The sequence below is a fragment of the Sciurus vulgaris genome (assembly GCF_902686455.1).
Source record: "Sciurus vulgaris genome assembly, chromosome: 3".
In the NCBI taxonomy this organism is placed as follows: domain Eukaryota; kingdom Metazoa; phylum Chordata; class Mammalia; order Rodentia; family Sciuridae; genus Sciurus; species Sciurus vulgaris.
In genome coordinates this window covers 149179578-149198732 of record NC_136463.1, presented here as the reverse complement: position 1 = coordinate 149198732, position 19155 = coordinate 149179578, and the positions used below count along the sequence as shown (strand labels likewise).

General features: G+C 38.1%; 1 protein-coding gene across 3 annotated transcripts in view; it reads left to right on the top strand.

Annotated features, from left to right (window-relative positions):
• HECW2 (HECT, C2 and WW domain containing E3 ubiquitin protein ligase 2) overlaps positions 1-19155 on the top strand; it is a 390019-nt gene that overhangs the window by 334257 nt on the left and 36607 nt on the right. For all 3 annotated transcript variants that reach the window (XM_079132566.1, XM_079132567.1, XM_079132568.1), the window contains 4 exons: positions 3689-3772; positions 6847-6956; positions 16681-16801; positions 18252-18365. In XM_079132566.1, the coding sequence (XP_078988692.1) occupies positions 3689-3772; positions 6847-6956; positions 16681-16801; positions 18252-18365 (429 nt within the window). The remainder of the gene's footprint in view (positions 1-3688; positions 3773-6846; positions 6957-16680; positions 16802-18251; positions 18366-19155) is intronic.

Sequence of the window (19155 nt, the reverse complement as noted above, 5' to 3'; positions counted from 1 at the left end):
TGCTCTTGACCAGAGTTTACCAATATCTTCTGTGTTTCTACATATAAGGACTTTATAAAGGACTGTCTTGGCTAGGTACAGGTATAAGGCCTAAACAGAGTTCCATTAAGTGAACAGAACAGTTGACATAATTTCACACACTGCCAGAACTGACGCTGACTTTTTCTCTTCTGCTGTACCATAAGCTCCTTGACAAGTGGCTCTGTCCTACTCCCTTTGGGATCCTCATTGTGTGGAACCATACCTGGCAAACAGTAGGTGCTCTGGAAATGTTTGCTGTAAGAACACATGAATATTCAGACAAGAATGGACTTAGTACATCAGATGACACGTTCCAGGGTCTACTCCTGGAAGCATGTGACCCACAGTTTGTCATTGTGGGTCAGATTAACTGGCCTGCTAGGAAACTAGTCTCTGCCTGTCTCTGGTATGTTCTTGCCTGAAAAATCAGACTACTTGCCCACTGCCTAGTGGTTAATATCTTGAAAGTGATGAAATGTTTCCCAATTGGCATACTTCCTGTGCCTTCCCCCTTTCCTATTCCCCATCTTATCATCCTGATGACTCAGACGAGCTGTACTGGTTTTCTTATTCACAGGAAACTTATAGGCCCCAGTCCAGAACATGGGCTCTTTTTCATCACTCAACACCATTCGCACAGCTCCTGTTAAGTGAGGATGAATGCTCAGGCTGTTTGGTTTTTGGTTTTGTTCGATTTGTCTGACTCATTGTGATGATAGGCCAAGTAGATAAACCCTGCATTTATTGGAGATAACTTTTGATTCTTTAAGATCAAAGCATATTGTTATTGACCCTTATACAAGTACTGCTTTGGTTAAGTAATTATTCATTTTTCTCCAAGATAATTATTTTTCTAACTTAGCTTTCTGAGTCAGTATTTAGATTTCTTATCAGAAAACCATTTGCCAGATAATGAGCATAGGTTTCCATCCTGTGCGCCAGACCACTTGAGGGAAAATGTCCTTCCTGGTTCAAACCTTCATGCTAAAGTAACTTCAACTGGGAGGCTGCACTTCTAAGCAGTTTTTTTTCTTTTTTTCTCATACCAGGGATTAAACCCAGGAACGTTTAGCCATTGTGTCATATCCCCATTCCTTTAGAAAAATTTTCGCTAAGTTGCTTAGGGTCTCACTAAATTGCTGAGGCCGGCTTTGAACTTGTGATCCTCCTGTTTCAGCTCTCTGAGCCCCTGGGATTATAGGCGTGTACCAACGTGCCTGACATCAGCAGTTTCTTTATGTACCACTCATTTCTTTTATTTTTATTTATCTTTATTTTTAAAAATTTGTTCTAATTCGTTATACATAACAATAGAATGCATTTTGAGACATTGTATACAAATGGAGTACAACTTTTCATTCTTCTGGCTGTACCTGGAGCGGTCACACTGTAGTGTAATTATACATGTGTATAGGGTAATAATGTCAATCTCATTACACCGACCTTTCCATCCCCACACTCCCTCCCTTTCCCTCACTCCACTCTGCACAATCCAAAGTTCATTCTTCTCTAAACTTCTTCCCACCATTATGGATCAGCATCCACTTATGAGAGAAAACATTCAGCCTTCGGTTTTTTTGGGTTGGCTTATTTCACTTAGCATGATATTCTCTAGTTCCATCCATTCACCTGAAAATGCCATCATTTCATTCTTCTTTAACGCTGAGTAATATTCCATTGTGTATGTGTTCCATATTTTCTTTATTCATTCATCTGTTGAAGGGCATCTAGGTTGGTTCCATAATTTAACTATTGTGAATTTAGCTGCTCTAAACACTGATGTGACTGTGTCATTGTAGTATGCTGATTTTAAGTACTTTGGGCATATATTGAAGAGTGGGCAGCTGGGTCAAATGGTGGTTCCATTCCAAGTTTTCTAAAGAATCTAAATACTGCTTTCCAGAGTGGTTGCACCAATTTGCAGTGTTACCAGCAATATATGAGTGTACCTTTTTCCCCATGGCCTCTCTAACACTTATTATTTCTTGTATTCTTGATAATTGCCATTCTGACTGGAGTGAGATGAAGTCTTAGATTAGTTTTGATTTGCATTTCTCTAATTGCTAGAGATGATGAACATTTTTCTTATGTTTTTTGATTGATTATATTTCTTCTGTGAAGTGTCTATTCAGTTCCTTAGCCCATTTATTGATTGCATTATTTGGGAGGGAGGTTTGTGTTAAGTTTTTTGAGTCCTGGAGACTTGTGCCACTTATTTCTTCTGAGTCATAAAAAAAGGTAGTTACTGACAATAAGAAATAAAGACAGAAAAGAAAACTTGGTAATACTAAAGATTAGATGCTTTATATATTAACATATTATGTAAAATGGTTCTAGCTAGAAGAAACAAAGAACTGAGCTCTAGATCACACCTCATGATTTGTGTGGCTAAGGGCAAATAAGTTTTGATGTATTGGGAAATTTTTCATCTGAATAATTAATCCTTGCTGTCTACCTCATTTTTTCAAGTCTATGGGCAATCTTAAGAAAATTTGAAACTTGGAAACCTAAAATGCATTGGAACTTTATGAAAATATCAAGTAGAAAAATAAGATGCTCCATAGATAAAAACTAAATCTAAATAAATACTTATATCAGAGGTTGACTTTTCATTTTGTAGTACAGTAATCAAAATAGATTGTCTTGACCTTAGTGCTCAGAGTAAAATTGCATATTTTGTTGACCTCTCTGTTCCAATCAAATGTGATGGTTTCAGTGTCATAAGTTTATGATTTTATGTTTTCCCCATCTTACGAAAATGAACATGGTATGCTTTGAAATAGCATTAGGTGAATGAGGGAAAGCAACTAGGAAAATTTTTAAAATTAAAATGGCATTCCTATACCAAGTTGAAAACAGTATGAAGATAATTTATGAAACAAAAAATATGGTGCTGTCACATGTATCCATAATAAAACAGTGCTTGAAATAACTCACACCATTGGGTTCAATATGTACAGGTATATTACATGTTTGCCCAAATATGGAAAAAAAATAGTAACTAAGAGTGTTTCAGTTTTTCACTGATTTAAAAAAGTCATATACTTTTTTTTTTCTTTTTTGTGGTGCTGGGGATTGAACTCAGGGCCTTGTGCATGCAAAGCAGGAACTCTGCCCACTGAGCTAAATTCCCAGCCCTCCACATGCTTTTATTTTGAAGTTGTAATGCATAGATTCTAGTCTATTCTATTCTAGGTAGCAATGAGCTCATAACACTTAACTTGAAGGTCTACCCTCCAAAGAATGGAAGAATGTCCCTATACAATCGCTTTTGAGGATATCAGGAGATGAACGTAAATGGTTACTTATAGAAGAGCAGTGGATCAGCCTGAAACTATTGCTTAGATTCACACTCACAATGGCCTTCACTCACAGTGGGGACTGGTTTTAATGGCTGGATGGCACTACTGTCTTTAGCCATCCTTAATCAGCAAAATGTTCAAAGCAACAGCATAATATCACCCCCACCTCACAACCACTGTTAAAACTGGGAGATGTTGATGTTCCCAATGTCCTTCTTGGGGTGTGCATTCCTAGGTGATTGCACAGTAGCTGCCATATAATGGGTACCAAAATGTGCCTTGACCATTATTTAAAAGTGTGCTTTACAGCTGTGTTATATTCCAAAAGCCTACATATATTCTGATCTGTCTTTTTATCTGAACAGGGAGAAGATCCAATTTATCCGAACTGAAGGAACCCCAGGATTGGTGCGCCTTTCTAGTGATGCGGACCTTGTTATGTTGCTAAGGTATGTAACACAGTAAAGTAGAAAGTCTTCTGATAGATGCTATGAAGCGTTTTAGAAAATAATATATCAGTATTGGTGCCTAAACATGTCTTCTTTATCCTTAAAGACTTCAGGAAATACATGGAAGTTTTAAGATTCTACTTTGCTGATAATTCATTTCAGACTGCATTTGTTATCACAGAGATCTGTTTAATTTTGTTTTTACTCTTCTGGAAAAAAAAAAAAAAAGGATGTGGTATTGAAGAAGAGAAAGGCTGTAAAGGTGAATGAATACAATGTCCCAGTCAGAATGGAACAGAAGAGTAACCAAACAAGTTTTATATAGTTTTCCTCCTCAGTGTAGGACAGAGGTCATCTTTATATTTTCTTTTCTTTTTTTTTTTTCTCTCAAAATGTGCTTTGTGTCCTTCTGCTGATTCAAGATATTGCTTGTTTATTTTGTGGTTTTTCGAGTTTAGGTTTGGGAAATCAGATCAGAAAGTAGAAATTTGGTCCCTGGCACTCACTGCCAACTTGATAGCCCTTCATGAAGTTGACCGGTTGTATTTTCTTTTGAATGGTTACATTGGCTTTGGTTTTAAATTTTAGAGTAGTTCAGAAGGGAAGCTGTGAAGTTTTCAAAAGACTTTCTCAGTTTTAATATCATCTCTCAAATATAGGCAAGCCAGAGTAAAATAATGGTCTGTTCTACCTAGTGATTGGGAAACCCACCACAGAGGCCTCTGCAGAATTTAAGGGAATGTCATGCTGAACCACTCAGGAAGGGTTTTGTTTGTCCCTGAGTGCTCACAACCCATTCATGTTTTTCATGATGATCTTCACTCTGGCCAATTCTAATTCTCCACTTGATGGTTACTGTATTTGTTGCCATATTTTGAACTGACCACTTCATTGTTGCCAAAAACTTATTTCCCTTGTATTGTTGCCCAAAAGTTGTTTGTATGGTTGAAACATAATTCAAAAGGAAGTAATCACTTTCCACAGCCATTTCTGTTCACTTGACCTTGAACAACATCTGTAAAGAAGGTATCACTTCTCAGTCTAGGGGTGGCCTGGCCCCTCTTCTGTGGTAAACTGAGCTAGTTCTGAAAGCAGCATCTTGTGCTATGTGATCAGGAAGACTACTAGTCTGTTAACATCAGAGTATGATCTTTCAGAGTTTGGTGACAAAATAGTTAAGCTTTTGTTACAAAATTCTGGCTAGAATATGACTCATTTGCTTCATTCTAGAAATCTTTTTTTTTTTTTTTTTTCTTTTCATTTAAACCAAGAATTCTGCTTTTGGGATTAGTAAAAAATATAAAGCAAAAGTCATGAATATTCTTCAACTGATCTTAGTTAAATAATCTTTAGATGGTATAGGCTTAAATATTTTATTATCCTATAGTTCGAACATTTGTACTTTGTACTTTGATAAATTCTGTAATTTGCATGAATTTCTATGTATGCGGTTGAATTCAACAGTGTCTGAAAACTCTTTTATAAAGAGCAAGGTCACATTGTTCCCTTTTTTAGGAAAATACACAGGTTTTCTAAAGCTCATGGGTCTTTAGAGAGGTGTGAAAAATCCACCTCTATTTAGTAGTTCCATTATTGTTACATAAAAATGTTTTACTCTAGATCTTCATTTCATTTGGGTGACCAAATGCATTTATTATTTTAATAACAGTGCACAATGATACATGTGTAACATGTACCTGCTTATAGTTTAATGATTATTAAAAATGTGGGTGTTTCATTTTTATCCTTAGTTCTTTATTTTTTATACCACTTTGGTGCTGGATTTGCCTCAATCAGTGTCTATGAACTCGAGCAGAGTATTTATTGTATACATAGTGGAGGATTTTGTGTTGGTTTTGTATTTTGTCTGTTTCTTATGAAGGAAAATCACTCCCAGAACAAATGTACTTAATTTTCAGTAAGCTACAGTGTAAAGACAGTACAGCTCTATAACACTATTCAACTCAAAATCAGTCTGTGTATAGTTACCTTCTAATATGGCTATTATAAAATACAAGAATTTTTAAATGACCTGTGCATTTGTTACGATTATTCATTTCCCTGTATCCTTTCAATAACTCAAGTCATGTAAAATTTGTTTTTCTATTAGAGCTCATAAAGGAAAGAATTGATTAACTTAGCCATATAAAATTTCAAAATTTATATAATGACAGATATCACATATGAAGGCATAAGAAAAGGTATCAAACTGAAATAATAATATTTACAGCACTCAAAGAAATCATGAATAGATGAAGAATGCCCTCAGAATATTTTAAAAGAAGAAACCCAAAAGAAAAATGGGTAAAAGATATGAAAAGGCATTTCATAGAAATTGAAGCATGCATAAATTCATGGAAAAATTCTTATAATCATAAAATGCAATTTCAAGTAATGAGATACCATATCACCCTAGTAGACTTGTAAAACTCAAAAAGTCTGATAATACCAAATGAGACATAGGAACTCTTATATTATGGGTTTGGTGGGATTGTGGTTTCTTCCATCTCCTTGGAGTATACATTGACAATATCTTGTACAGTTGAAAAGTCATATGCATGTTTACTGAGATACTACTTTTAGGTATATGCTATATCTACGCTTAAGAAACTCCTTTATGAATATACAAGGTGACATATAGAGGATGTTCACTAAACCATCATGAATAAAAGCATGTCCAAAGAGGTATGGAGAAACCAACTGATAAGTTTACGGAATGGCCTGCTATACAGCAGACAAAAGGAATGAACTAGATCCTTATGCATCCACATAGACGTCAGAATAGAGCCATATTGGTGAATGAGAAAAAATTGAGAAAATGCTAGATACTTACAGTTTATATAATTTTTAACAATGCATGAGGCAGAATCATATATTATTCATCTGTGTAGATATGTTTCAGAATACAAGACTGTGGAAGAAAGATACCTTAAGTCATGGGGGTAGAGAACTAAGGGATCTCTGATGGGCTGGCTGGGTGAAGGGCAGACTCTCCTACTCTCCTACTCATTGTGGAAATGAGACTTCCCCCACTCTTTGGTTAAAGTATGCATTTTCTCTCTTGTGTTCTCCAGCTTATTTGAAGAAGAGATCATGTCCTATGTGCCTCCACATGCCTTACTCCACCCCAGCTACTGTCAGTCCCCACGTGGCTCCCCCGTGTCCTCTCCTCAGAACTCACCAGGTGAGTCCAACTGCTGCTCGTAAGTGAATTCTCTGAGGAGTGTGTCCCGCAGTCAGATATTCTCTCCTTTCTAAAGGACGAGACGGGAACACTTTGGATACAACCTCAGTGTTAGCACAGGTACATGCCATGCAGCCTTTGTTGTCTCTTAAAAGTAGCTTGTTTCTGTGGGGATTCGTTCTGGCAGAAGGACAATGAGTAGAAGGATAACTTGACATACTCCAAGGTACATTTTGTTATGTGGCACCTTATGTACCTTGGAAAATACTAAGGTATAAAACACATGTTTTAGTTATGTTAGATTTTTGGATTTACAAAAAACTAGTAGGGAGACATTGGAAAACAAAGTCTCCATTCTTCAGAAATAATATTGAATTTAAATTACTCAGTGTAATGAACTTGGATAGTTTCCCCTTAAGTATTCACTAAGTGCATTTGATAGGAAAAACAAAAACAAAGCTGGATGGGCAGAAAGAACATTTTTTTTTTTCTTCTGAAACTTTTTTCAAATTGTTTTTGAGGACCATGCAAGATCATCTATATAGCTGTAGATCATCATTTTCATTAATATATAATATTCCATTGAATGAATATAAAGAAAAAGTGTCTTTCCTACTATTGATGAATATCTAAGTATTTCCAATGTTCTATCACAAACAGTGTCACCCTGCACTTGGTAGTTCTTGTCCCCATGGGCAAGATTTTCTTTGTTTTAGAGCCCTAGGAATACATATTTGTTTTACTAGCCAACACCAAAGTATTTACCAAAACATTTGCCTCCATTAATACTATTACCAGAAAGAGTATGTTGATAGGTAAATTAGGATTTGTAAATTTCAACTCTTTTGAAAGAGGTATGTGAATGAAGGAGGTATGGAGTGAATGAATGGATGGATCAGTGGTAGAAAATGAAACATAGCAAATGAGTCTTTTTTTTTTAAGGTAGTCATGATGTTGACAGAACGTTGACTATATTTATCCTTATTATAGGCAATGAATTGTTCACACTTTAACAGCTATCAAAATTTAAAACTATTTCAGTAGAAATCCAAACTTAAAATGTATCCCTAAAAGTGCTGTATGTTCTTTGATATATCACACGTGCTTTCACATATTGCTGCGATAATGAAGCTACAACCTAACTGAATACTGCAAACAGGAAAAGGCCTATTAATTTGTTCACATAACACAGATTTATTGAGCATCCAACGATGATCCAAGCACTGAATTAGGCTCTGGTGGTACAAAGATGAATAATGCAACCTGTCTTTGAAGGGCTTATGGAGGTACTGTGAGTCAATAATGACTGAAGCTCATCATTAGTGCTGTAATGAAGAGATGTATGGGAACTCAGATGTGGGAACAATTATTCCTTAGGGCTGGGAGTGGGGTGTTTGGGGAAGGTGAGGATAACAGACATGAAGTCACACCTTGGAGTGAATAGGAATTGGCCAGATGGACCAAAGAAAGGACATTCTAGTTAATGGGGTAGCATAAACTAAGCTATAGAAGCATGAAAAGCATCCTTAAGGGCAAATTAATTGTTACAAGTGAAGAGGAGGTCTCAGAGCTCTGGCTGGTAAAGTCGAGTGGAGCCAGTTGGTCATCGAAGCCTTATCTCAGTGAGGAATCCATGAGAAGCCTCTGAAAACTTAAAAACAGAGGAATAACAGTCATGTTGATGTTTTACAAAGATTAGTTTGATGACAATATGGAGAATAGATTAGAACATGAGAGACTGGGGCCCAAGACACCATTTGGGAAACTGTTGTGTTAGCCTTGTCACATGATGAAAGGCTGGACTGGGGCATGGTGGTGAAGATGTGGGAATAAATACAAGGGGTTACCTAGGGTGCAGAGATGAGGATTTTGAGCCCAAATAAGAAAGAGTCAAAGGAGAATCAAAGGTCCTCACTACCTACACTGCTATGTAGATATCAGCACCATTTACCAAGAAAGGGAAAAGTTTGAACTAGAAGTGAGAGGTGAAATGAGTATGGATTTGAATGTGTTCTGTTGAGAAATCTTTGGATCATCAATTGGAAATACCCAAAGACATCTGGAAAAAAAATAGTCATGGAGGGCAGTAGAGGTTGATAGACAGGAATTCAGTGTACTGGTGGCAATCAAAGCCCAGAGTGTAGATTAGAGGAAGTAGGGAGGAAAGTCATTGAAAAGAAAAGAGGATGGCGACATGAGGAACCTCAATATTTAGGCAATGGGCTGAGGTGAGTAAAAGAAGGTGAGCCAGTGAATTTCGGCATAGAATTAAGAAAGTCTTCTGTGGGGAGCCAGTTTTCAAGGAGGTGCAGTTCACAGAGCCAAATACTCAAAGGGTTCAAGAAGGATGAGGTCTGAGGAGAGGCCATTAGATCTGAAAACTGTGAAGTTGTAAATGATCTTTGCCAAAGAGTCTATGAACTAATAAACTGGATCATGACCAGTTATAGAATGATACAGGATGTCAAGTAGAAGCCAGGAGTGTGGGATGCTCTTTTCATGAAGCATGGAGGTGATGGGAAAGCAAAGTCAGAGGAGAAAGTAAAGGAAGTGTCTTTTGGGTGGGGAAGTAGAGCCTGTGTGTGCAGCAGTCACAGGGTGGGCAGAAGGAAAGTGTTTTGGTCAAAGAGGCAAAAAGCAGCCATCATAACACAGGCCCATGGGAAGGCAGGACACAGAAAGAAAGAGCATGGGTCAACTCTGGAACAGTTAGGGACAACTATTTAGATGACACCAAGTGAGAGGAAATATTTTTGGCACTATAGGTAAGTTTAAAGGAATAGGGGAAAAATGATGGAATACACAGCCAGCCTTAGTCATTTACCAGCTGTGTGACTTGAGGTAAATTCATCTCCTTCCCTGATCTCAAATATTTCTTTTTCTATAAAATGGACATAAGGATAGTCATCTCACCTCTGATGGCTATTTTTGAAAAAATGTCCTGGGTGGTGCTGGAACCTAACATGCATCCAATAAATGTTAATTTATTCCTTTTTCTTTCTTTCTGGAAGTTTTCTTCCAAGAAGTATATAGTTTGTCCAAAATATGAATCCATGCATAACTGGATCCATTTCTTACTGATTTGCAGAGCTGGCTTCTTAGGCATTTAGTCACTCAGGGAGGACTTTTTTAGTAAGAACCTATGCTAGGCTGGGCACAGTGGGACATACCCATAATTCCAGCTACTAGGGAAGCTGAAGCAGTGGGATCACAAGTTCAAGGTTAGCCTTAGCCATTTAGCAAGACCCTGACTCAAAATAAAATTTAGGGGGGAAAAAAAGTTGGGACTGTAACTTGGTGATAGAGTTCTTACCTTCCATATGCTAGTCCCCTGGGGGTTCAATCCTCAGTACCACCACAATAAAATAAAATAAAATAAAGAGAGAGACAGAGAGAGAGAGAGAGAGAGAGAGAGAGAGAGAGAGAGAGAGAGAGAGAGAGAGAGAGAGAAAGAGAGAGAGAGAGAAAGAAGAAGAAGAAGAAAAGAGAAGAACCAACAAATGAAACATACTAAAGTTTTAAGAGACGTATCCCTTTATCTGATGTTTTATGGTTAAAGAAATGAAGTCATGTAGATTATCACTCATGCCAATGAAGGTTCTCCATTCTAGGCCCTACAAAAGTATGCTCTTGAAGACTGGCTGAACATTCTTTGATATTGTCTGACTATTTAAAATGGTGACCAAGTTTACTTCTTCATGTAGGAACCCAAATGCACATGAGTAATCCATGGTGGTAATAAAATGCATTCTGGAAACTTAGATACAGAGTTAAACATTTTCCAAAGACATGTGTAATCCAAATATATCTAAATTGCTAGCAGCATTTGTGGTGGTTTTAATTTCAGGGAGAATCGTCTCCACATTTTTGGCCTACTCTCTTTCAGTGGGCCTTGTTTGATCTTTAGATTGGGATGTACTGCCTGATATCAGTGGAAGTAGCTATAACTAATTCCACATGATCAAAGGGCAGGAGTTGTCAGCCTCCTTTCCCCTGTGGAGGAATCTTCTGTTTCTTTAAGTCAAATAGCATCTTCTTCTACCAGTATTCCTGAAGGTTTTATAAAAATAATATTTTAAAGTGGCCTGATCCTTTTTCTCATAACTGGAATTTCACCCCCTTTAGTGGTGTGAGAGTAACACTGTGGAAATTTTGACAACAGTAAATTTTAATGGTCTTCATTCAGAATGCCTAGTAACCTGGTAATCTTTCCACACTTTTCCTCATTCCAGGAACATTTACATGTCTCTTCACATACAGAAAAGAGAGGGTCTTTGGAAACTTGGACTTACTGCTTTCTGCAGCTGTTAGAGTGCTCACCTAAAATTTGTCAAAATTTTGGAATGTGAAGGTTTATTTTTCTAGGACCATTATAATGCCAATCCTCACCTCTGCTATGCCAGAAGGAAAAGATCTTCGCAAATACCATATGGTTTATTATGCCAAATCACAGACCCAAAAGTTTATTTAAGTGAACATTTCTAGGAATTTAAATGCAATAACACCTAATTTATCTAATATTGTTGGAGATGTCCTCTCTTATGGGAATTTTCCAGGTAACCAAAGCTATGACTTTAACTATATGAGAATTCATTTAACCCACTATTAGCTGGAACTCTTCATAAGTACGTTATAGGTCTCCTTGCTTTCATATACACAGCTCAATGAGGAGATTTCATGGTTTGGGAGATTATTTTGCCAGTTATGGTGCAGAGCTGTGGTCACTTGGCTAGGACTCAGTGGGAAGCAAGGACCTGCACAAAGTCACACTCAGCAGAAGTAAACAGACTCAGAGAGCCCTGGAAAGCAACTTGAGGTCTTCACCGAATGTTGTCTTAAGGGAACATGCTGCAAGAGTGATCATTTCAGCCATCCCATGATGGACTCTTAGAATCTTCTTTCTCTCCCTCCAGGTCTTAGCATCTTACCAACTGCTTATTCTGCACCCTTCCCCCTTGCTCTCCTGCTCTCTCCCTCTTCTCTCAGATACTGTCTCTAGCAATATAGAGCTTTTGCTTTTTGGTAGTCCTCCATGATGTTCTCACCCCTGTTAGGAAGCCAATCATTGTCATGCCCATCAACATTCTCTTTCCAAGTTGCTTCTTTGCCAAAATCTGAGAAATCAAAGCATCAATTTATTGTTTTCAATGCATGGTATGTAACGTGAGCATCCACAAACTCAAAAAAATGACCTGAGGGCCTTTTACTACTCTTGGAGAATAAAGCAAAAATGTCAGGACTTCAGCACTTGTGTTTTGTGCCAACTAGTTCTGAGGTTTTTCTTTTTCTTTTTTTTTCTTTCTTTCCATAAGTTTTAAGTGTTGAGATATGGTCCAGAAAATGGAGCCTTCTAGAAATTACTATAATATTGTAATGCTCAATAGTTTGTTCATATGAGCAGGGAAATGTTTTTAAAAAATCATGTATAGATTCTCTTTCTCTTTCTCTCTCTCTCTCTCTGTCTCTCTCTGTCTGTCTCTCTCTCTCTCTCTCTCTCTCTATATATATATATATATATCCTTTTTTATATATAATAATATATATAATATATATATATTCTTTTTTTTTTTTTTTTTTTAGTAAACCAAGAAAGAAGAAGGTTTCCAAGCCATCCCAAAAGAGAGGGTTGGAGCTGTGCTGGATTAGGCCAAACTCCAGTCCCTATCCAGTGCAGGGCAAATGCTAGTCATGAAAGTCATCTGAGTTCTAAGTTGCACACCCAGAATCCAAAAAAAAAAGACATAAACTTCTCACAGGTTGAATGCCAACATTTTTCTCGTGTCATTTAAAATATTTTGTCATGTAGAATTCTTTAGTTTGTATATGATTATGCAATTTTCTAACAGTATATGGAAGTACTATATCATTATATGAAAGTTATTTAGGTTTGCCTAGCAATGACAAAGAAAAAAATACCCTAATATCTATTACTGAAATTTTTTCCTCCAAATGATTAGCATAGTGCTGACCATTCATGAAGTCAGTTCCTCATTGATCACTTACTGGATGCAACATTGACCTTTTGTATCTGATTTCCTCTTGTAAAACTGTGAAGACCATACAGCAACCCTCTCTGTGAGAACATCCTATTCTAGAACTTCACCAGAAGTTATGGTTCCCATACAATACTGTTAGCTCAATCTTCCAGGAACCTTTTTGGTTTTCAAAACAGAAGTAGCATTATTCCTCCCTTGGAATCTCTTGGCAGATACACTTGACTTGTATTAAGAATTTGACAAAGGCCAAAAAGCATAGTTTACTATAATTTTTAAGTGATGAAGCATATATACGTGGTTTTTCATAATGGAAATATTAGGAAAAGAATTTTTGCATTGAACAATTAGTCTCCAGAGCCTCCATAATGAGATTCCTTTACCTAGCGTGTGAATGTAGTCAGAGCTAATTTTTATTGTGTCTGTGCTGATAGTAATGGAATGCATTGTGGTATTTCCCACATCCTTTTAAGCATCTCAAATTATATAACCCTAGTGTATGTGGTTTTTCTTAAAGTAATCAACTCTTAAAGAATCATGTTTCTTTTGAGTTTCGGAAGATTTTTGTTCAGTCCTTTGTCCTTCATTTTCCTCTTCTCTATTAATGATTGTGCTCTTGAAAGCTGATTCATTGTGGCTGCCGTCTGAGCTGTCTGGGTTACTAGTCTGCAGTTTCTTGGACTGGAGCACCCCGGACTTGTGCTGCCTGCCCTCCCCATCATCCACCCAGGAGTGAGCATTGTGCTCATGGAGTTCACGTTCCTTTGTGGAGCGAATGATGTCTTTCACATACACAGGAAGCATTCTCCCTGGATGCTGCCCACATGTTTCACTGGTTACATTTGATCTTCCTGTAAAGGGAATCCTGGTTTTCAACCATGGTTGCACAGAGAAACCATCTGGAGAACTGTGTACAACATTTATGCCTGGGTCCTACCCCCACAAATTCTGATGTAATACATTTTGGGTGTGGCTTGAACTTCGGAATTTTTAAAAGCTTCCTAAGTGCTTCTAATATGCAGTCAAGACTGACAACTTGTTAGGTGTCTCTTCTGCTTCTTAGATCTTTTCAGGTCACATTGACTTGTTTTCTTTTTGACATAACTTTAAGCTTTTTGGGTAAAATCTTCTTAATTGTACAAACAGATTCTCCAGACAGATTATTGATCAGTAGTCAATATTTAAAATATCCATTCCTAAAGCCCCAACATGTTTCCCCATGTGTTTACTGTTTACTCTATGCAGATAACAATGGCAGCTTTGCAACAGGTACTGCACAAAGTGTCATCTACACACTAACTCATGTAGTCCACTGTGTAGCCCTAGTCTCTCACTCACATTCAAGTACTACATGGTCAAGTACCTGTGGAGCACATCCACCTGACCAGCTGTCATCTCCAGCTCAGTGTATACAAAGCTTCACATGCTTCCATCCACCAGCATCACTTCCACAGTGCTTTTAGCATCAAACAGACCTGGCTCCAGTCCCAGACCTACTACTATCAGTGGCATATGACCTGGACAAGAAACTCCATCTTCGTTTCCTTAGTTGCCAAGTGATGATGATGATGATAATAATAATAATAACAGCCACTTCATAGACTTGTGAGGATTTCTCAAGATCCCTATGTACGGTGCATCACCCCTAATGTACAGCAGGCATTTAACAGATGATAGCTATTGTTATTGTTGAAAAGCGATGTTATCAGGGCTTCCCATTCCTCTTCCTTACTTTTCTACTGTTACCAATTCATATTTCACATTGTAAATGTTCCTCTGAGTCACCACCCTGCTGACTAGTCCTTATCCCCTCAGGCTTTGGTTGCTGCAACAACTTCTAACTGGGTCTCCACCCTCCAGTCTCCTTTCCTCTCTCCCACCCTTAATCGGTCCAACACACTCTGAAAATAATTTCTTTAATAAAACACCAACTTGCATTTTATTCCCTTGCTGAAGAAACTATTAAGGCTTTCCACTGTTCACTGCACCATGCCAAACTCCTCTGCTAGGTTTTTAAAATTCCTCTCCTAATTTGGCTCCAACACTTCTGACTGATTTAATTTCCCATTTACTCTCCAGCACTCCCCCTCTAGGCTAGTGGGTCTCTTCAGCATCTTCTGAAAACGAAGCAATGCTTTTTCCAGCTCTTGCTGTCCTGCCCCAGAATCAATAAAGAATTGTCCTCCATTTTCAAGGTTTGGTTTCCCTCCTTAGGTCTTTTTCATTTTGATCTCCACTTACGCTCGTTACTTTCCTGTGACATCGCTGTTACTTTTCTCTATCACTGATATCAAAAGCAAATACTACGAGGTCAGGCAGTCAGTGTCATTGAGTGACTATGACAAAGGGAAGAGCATATGCCTGGTCTAACAGAACAGCTGCTCCTGTCTCCCCAAGGAAATGCGAACCAGTTGTTGTAATATTTCCCAAATAATTTTCAAGAGAAAAACAGTTTTTTTTTAACTTGAAATCTCCTAAATTTTGAATGTTAGCAATTAATTGTAAATCTTCAAAAAAATATGTGGGGCAAACAAAATAGATGTATAGGACTGGACCTATAGTCCATAGGCTATAGGTTTCTCACCTCTGCTTTAGAGTCTGTCTATGTACCATCTAGATTAGGACTTATTCTCTTAATTATTTTATATGTTTTAGTTCTGTCTCCCCAACCAAGAGAGCCATGCCAGAACCCCACCTTATTCATTTTTAGCATCTATTATTATATCTAACAGTATAAGCAATAAATAATAGCCATGTAGCTGATTCTTTTGTTAAGGAACTGTTTAATGAACTCATGTGGTGTTAATGAACCAGACTTCACAATTTGTGTGTTCTGGTTTCTTTCACCAAGTTGGGAAGTACTGGGTGGAAATATCCAGTGGGTGTCATGTCTCTGTGTCTGATTCCCCTCTTCATCATCAGTTTAATATCCCAACTTGTTGCTTAGTCACCTTATGACACAAAGCCAGATTTTTCTTTGGAAAGAGGAAGAAACTGTGTTGCTTTTACACTGTATTAGTTACACTTAGCTATTGAATGATATAAGTATCTTTGGATAATCTGTAGATATTCACTGTACTTGGTACATTGGGAATGCAATGAATATCACCATTATTTATTCTTTGTACAGCCAGAAAACAAGTACCTTCTGCAATTAGGTTTGAATTGTTTTGAATATTAAGGTTACCTTACCCTGCAATAGGAAATATACATAATTATGTACCTAAAATCTTTCTTAGTTTTATAGTGCACATGTGAATGAAGCTTTTGTGGATTTTTTGGGTGAGGAATGTCCAGTGAATGATAGAAACTCACTATTCTTGCCTTATATGCCACACACTTTCACACAGTAGCTTCCTGTCTAATTGCCAGGATATCACTTCAGCAGTAAGAAAAGATACTTCATCGTGAACAGTTAACCACTGGACATGAGTAACTTTGTTTGACTCATGTCCAGTTTGGAGTAAAAAGGGAACATCTTTGAGAAAAACATGGGCATCCTTGTAACTATTCAGACAGGACCTTTATTCTTAACCAAAAGCCACAAAAATGTCCCTTAAGACCCTGGTTAACCTTTGCTAGATCCTTCGACTTGGAGAGTGGGGGAAAGCAGAAGCTGAAAGAGTTACCTGGTTTTATTTGTGAACCAGGGTGGTGTTTTTCCTTGGTCATGTGATGAAGGTAAGGACAGTGCTCAACCCCAGCTTGTCCTCCTTTGTGCTGTCCTGCAGGTACTCAACGTGCCAATGCCCGTGCTCCAGCCCCTTACAAGCGAGATTTTGAAGCCAAACTAAGGAATTTCTACAGGAAGTTAGAGACAAAAGGATATGGACAAGGCCCAGGGAAATTAAAGTAAGTCAAATTGATACAAACCACATGATTTATAGATGGTTTAAGGATGGGATGCAGTTGGAAATTTAGGAAATTGTGATTTGGGACAATGAGCCTGTGTTTTAGCGGGCATAATTACTTTGGCATTTGTAAATTACAGTATCATGTAAGATGTAGTTCTAGAGCTAATTTACGATTAAGCTGAAGGTTTGAAATCCATCAGTGAGCACACTACCACTTTCCGTGTAAAAATAGAGGCAAAATAAATAGCTGATTAATTTTTTTCTCCCAAAGAGCACTTCTCTGTTAAGTTACTGGATAGTCATTAGTAAACCATCGCAGTGTCTTATACTACATGTTACTGTTTCCTAAGCTAATCCAAGTGTGTGGTCAGCTCTATTTCATTCTCTGTGACAAATTTCATCTACAAGAGAATGGGGTCATGAATATTGTTCCTGCCTTTATCAACCTCCCTTTTAGTGGGGACACTGAAACATTCTCATCATATTGTCTGGCCTAGATTACTCCCTACGCCTCCTCCCCCACCCCCACTACCACTCACTGTGCCACCTGAGAGAGGTGAGGAGGGAGGGTCTCCCCTGAAGCACCACTATGACCTGGGTGCCTGAGCCCTCTGCACAGGAGGGCTCATTGTCAATTCCACCTTCCATCTCCTCTCTGTGCTCAACACTGTCCCTCTCTAAACTTCATGGTGTCAAACTTGACTTACAAAGTCTGGACCATCCAACCTTCATGTGCCCAGCCTCCCTGTCCTCTCCTTGTCCATTACCATTTACATGAAGGGCAAATGAATGTCTGTGGTAGGACTACTTTAATGTCATCATCAGAAGTAAATTAATTGGCCACCAGCAGCATTCATTTTTATCGAACCCTTAGGGAATCTCAAGATTGGCTTAATATAAAAATTAAATTGAGCACAATTGTAAACTCCTCTGCTTTGGAGGATACAGATATTTTATTCCCTCTCCTGGTTCTCATAGTCGTCTCTCTGAGCATTTAGTAATTGAATTCCTTGTCTAGGTCAGGTTTAAAACATTACCTCATAGGGTTCTTCCTTTAGTAAACAAAAGAGTGTGTGTGTGTGTGTGTGTGTGTGTGCACGCGCGTGCGCTCGCGCATGTGTGCATGTGTGTATGTGTGTGTGTGTGTGTGTTGTTTGATGATCATTTTTCTTCTGTGTGATTTGGTCACTCAGAAAGGACTCTCAGGATGTTTTTCAGGCCATAGGTGGGGCACTTTATTTACCCTCGAGTATCTTATGTAACTTTTGTTAATGCTGCTGAGAATTAAAGACAAGTGTGTACTTTTAATGCAGACAATGATGATATTAAGGAACTTCACCTCTAGCCTAGTTAATTGTGGTAAATAGAAATTAAATAGCAGGTGCCAGGTTCTAGAAAGATAAGGATGAGGAAATAATCTGTTTTCTAAATTGTCTTTTTACGGACAGGTTAATTATCCGAAGAGATCACTTGCTAGAAGATGCTTTTAATCAGATTATGGGCTACTCCAGAAAAGATCTGCAGAGGAATAAGCTGTATGTCACCTTCGTCGGGGAGGAAGGGTGAGGAGAACAGAGAAGTGGCCGGGGAACACAGGCTGTGGCCGCAGGGCGGATGTTTCTCCACGTCGCTGTGGTTGCCTAAAACAGGAAATCCTTCTGACAGGAAGTGCTGTTCTCATACACTTAAACGTTTCAGCTTTTTTTTTTTTTAAAGGCTTCCTCTGGTTTTTAAATCATTTGACATAGAAATTATTTGATTAAACTCCTGTAGCTATAATTGTTTTTGAGAGCAGGAGACTAGTTTGGTTTCTTCTCTCTACATCTCTCTTTCAAAGGGAAGAAAGTGGGACTTCAAGGGGAAGAAAACCAAGAACAGTGAATTGTATTTTAACATCTTGTGTTCTGCCCTGAAGTGCTAGGTACAATTTCCTTCACCTGTTAAATAAGCTCAGTTTCAGAATTACAAGTTAGAATCCTGCTCTTTTACCAAGAAACTTTCACCACAATCCCTCTGGGACCTTGGTTCTTCTTTCTGCACCCCCAGTTTTTCCCTTCCTTTGGGAGGGCAGCACACCTACAGATATAACTAGGTACTATAAACCAAGGTGTCCATCTTCATGACTCTTCTATGAGTGTGCTCATCTGGACGAGGGTTAGGAAACTAAAGGGTGACGACTCCCACAGTGTCTGTTGCACCCAAATAGACACAACAGTTGTTTAGTTGTTGCAGATCATCTTGAACTGACAGCTTTCATCCGCCTTTCCCCCTCTCCCACGCCTGGGCCCCCTCTCTCTTTTCTCATTTTAAGTCTCAACATCATCTTTGTTTCATGTAGACCCTAGAGGGAAT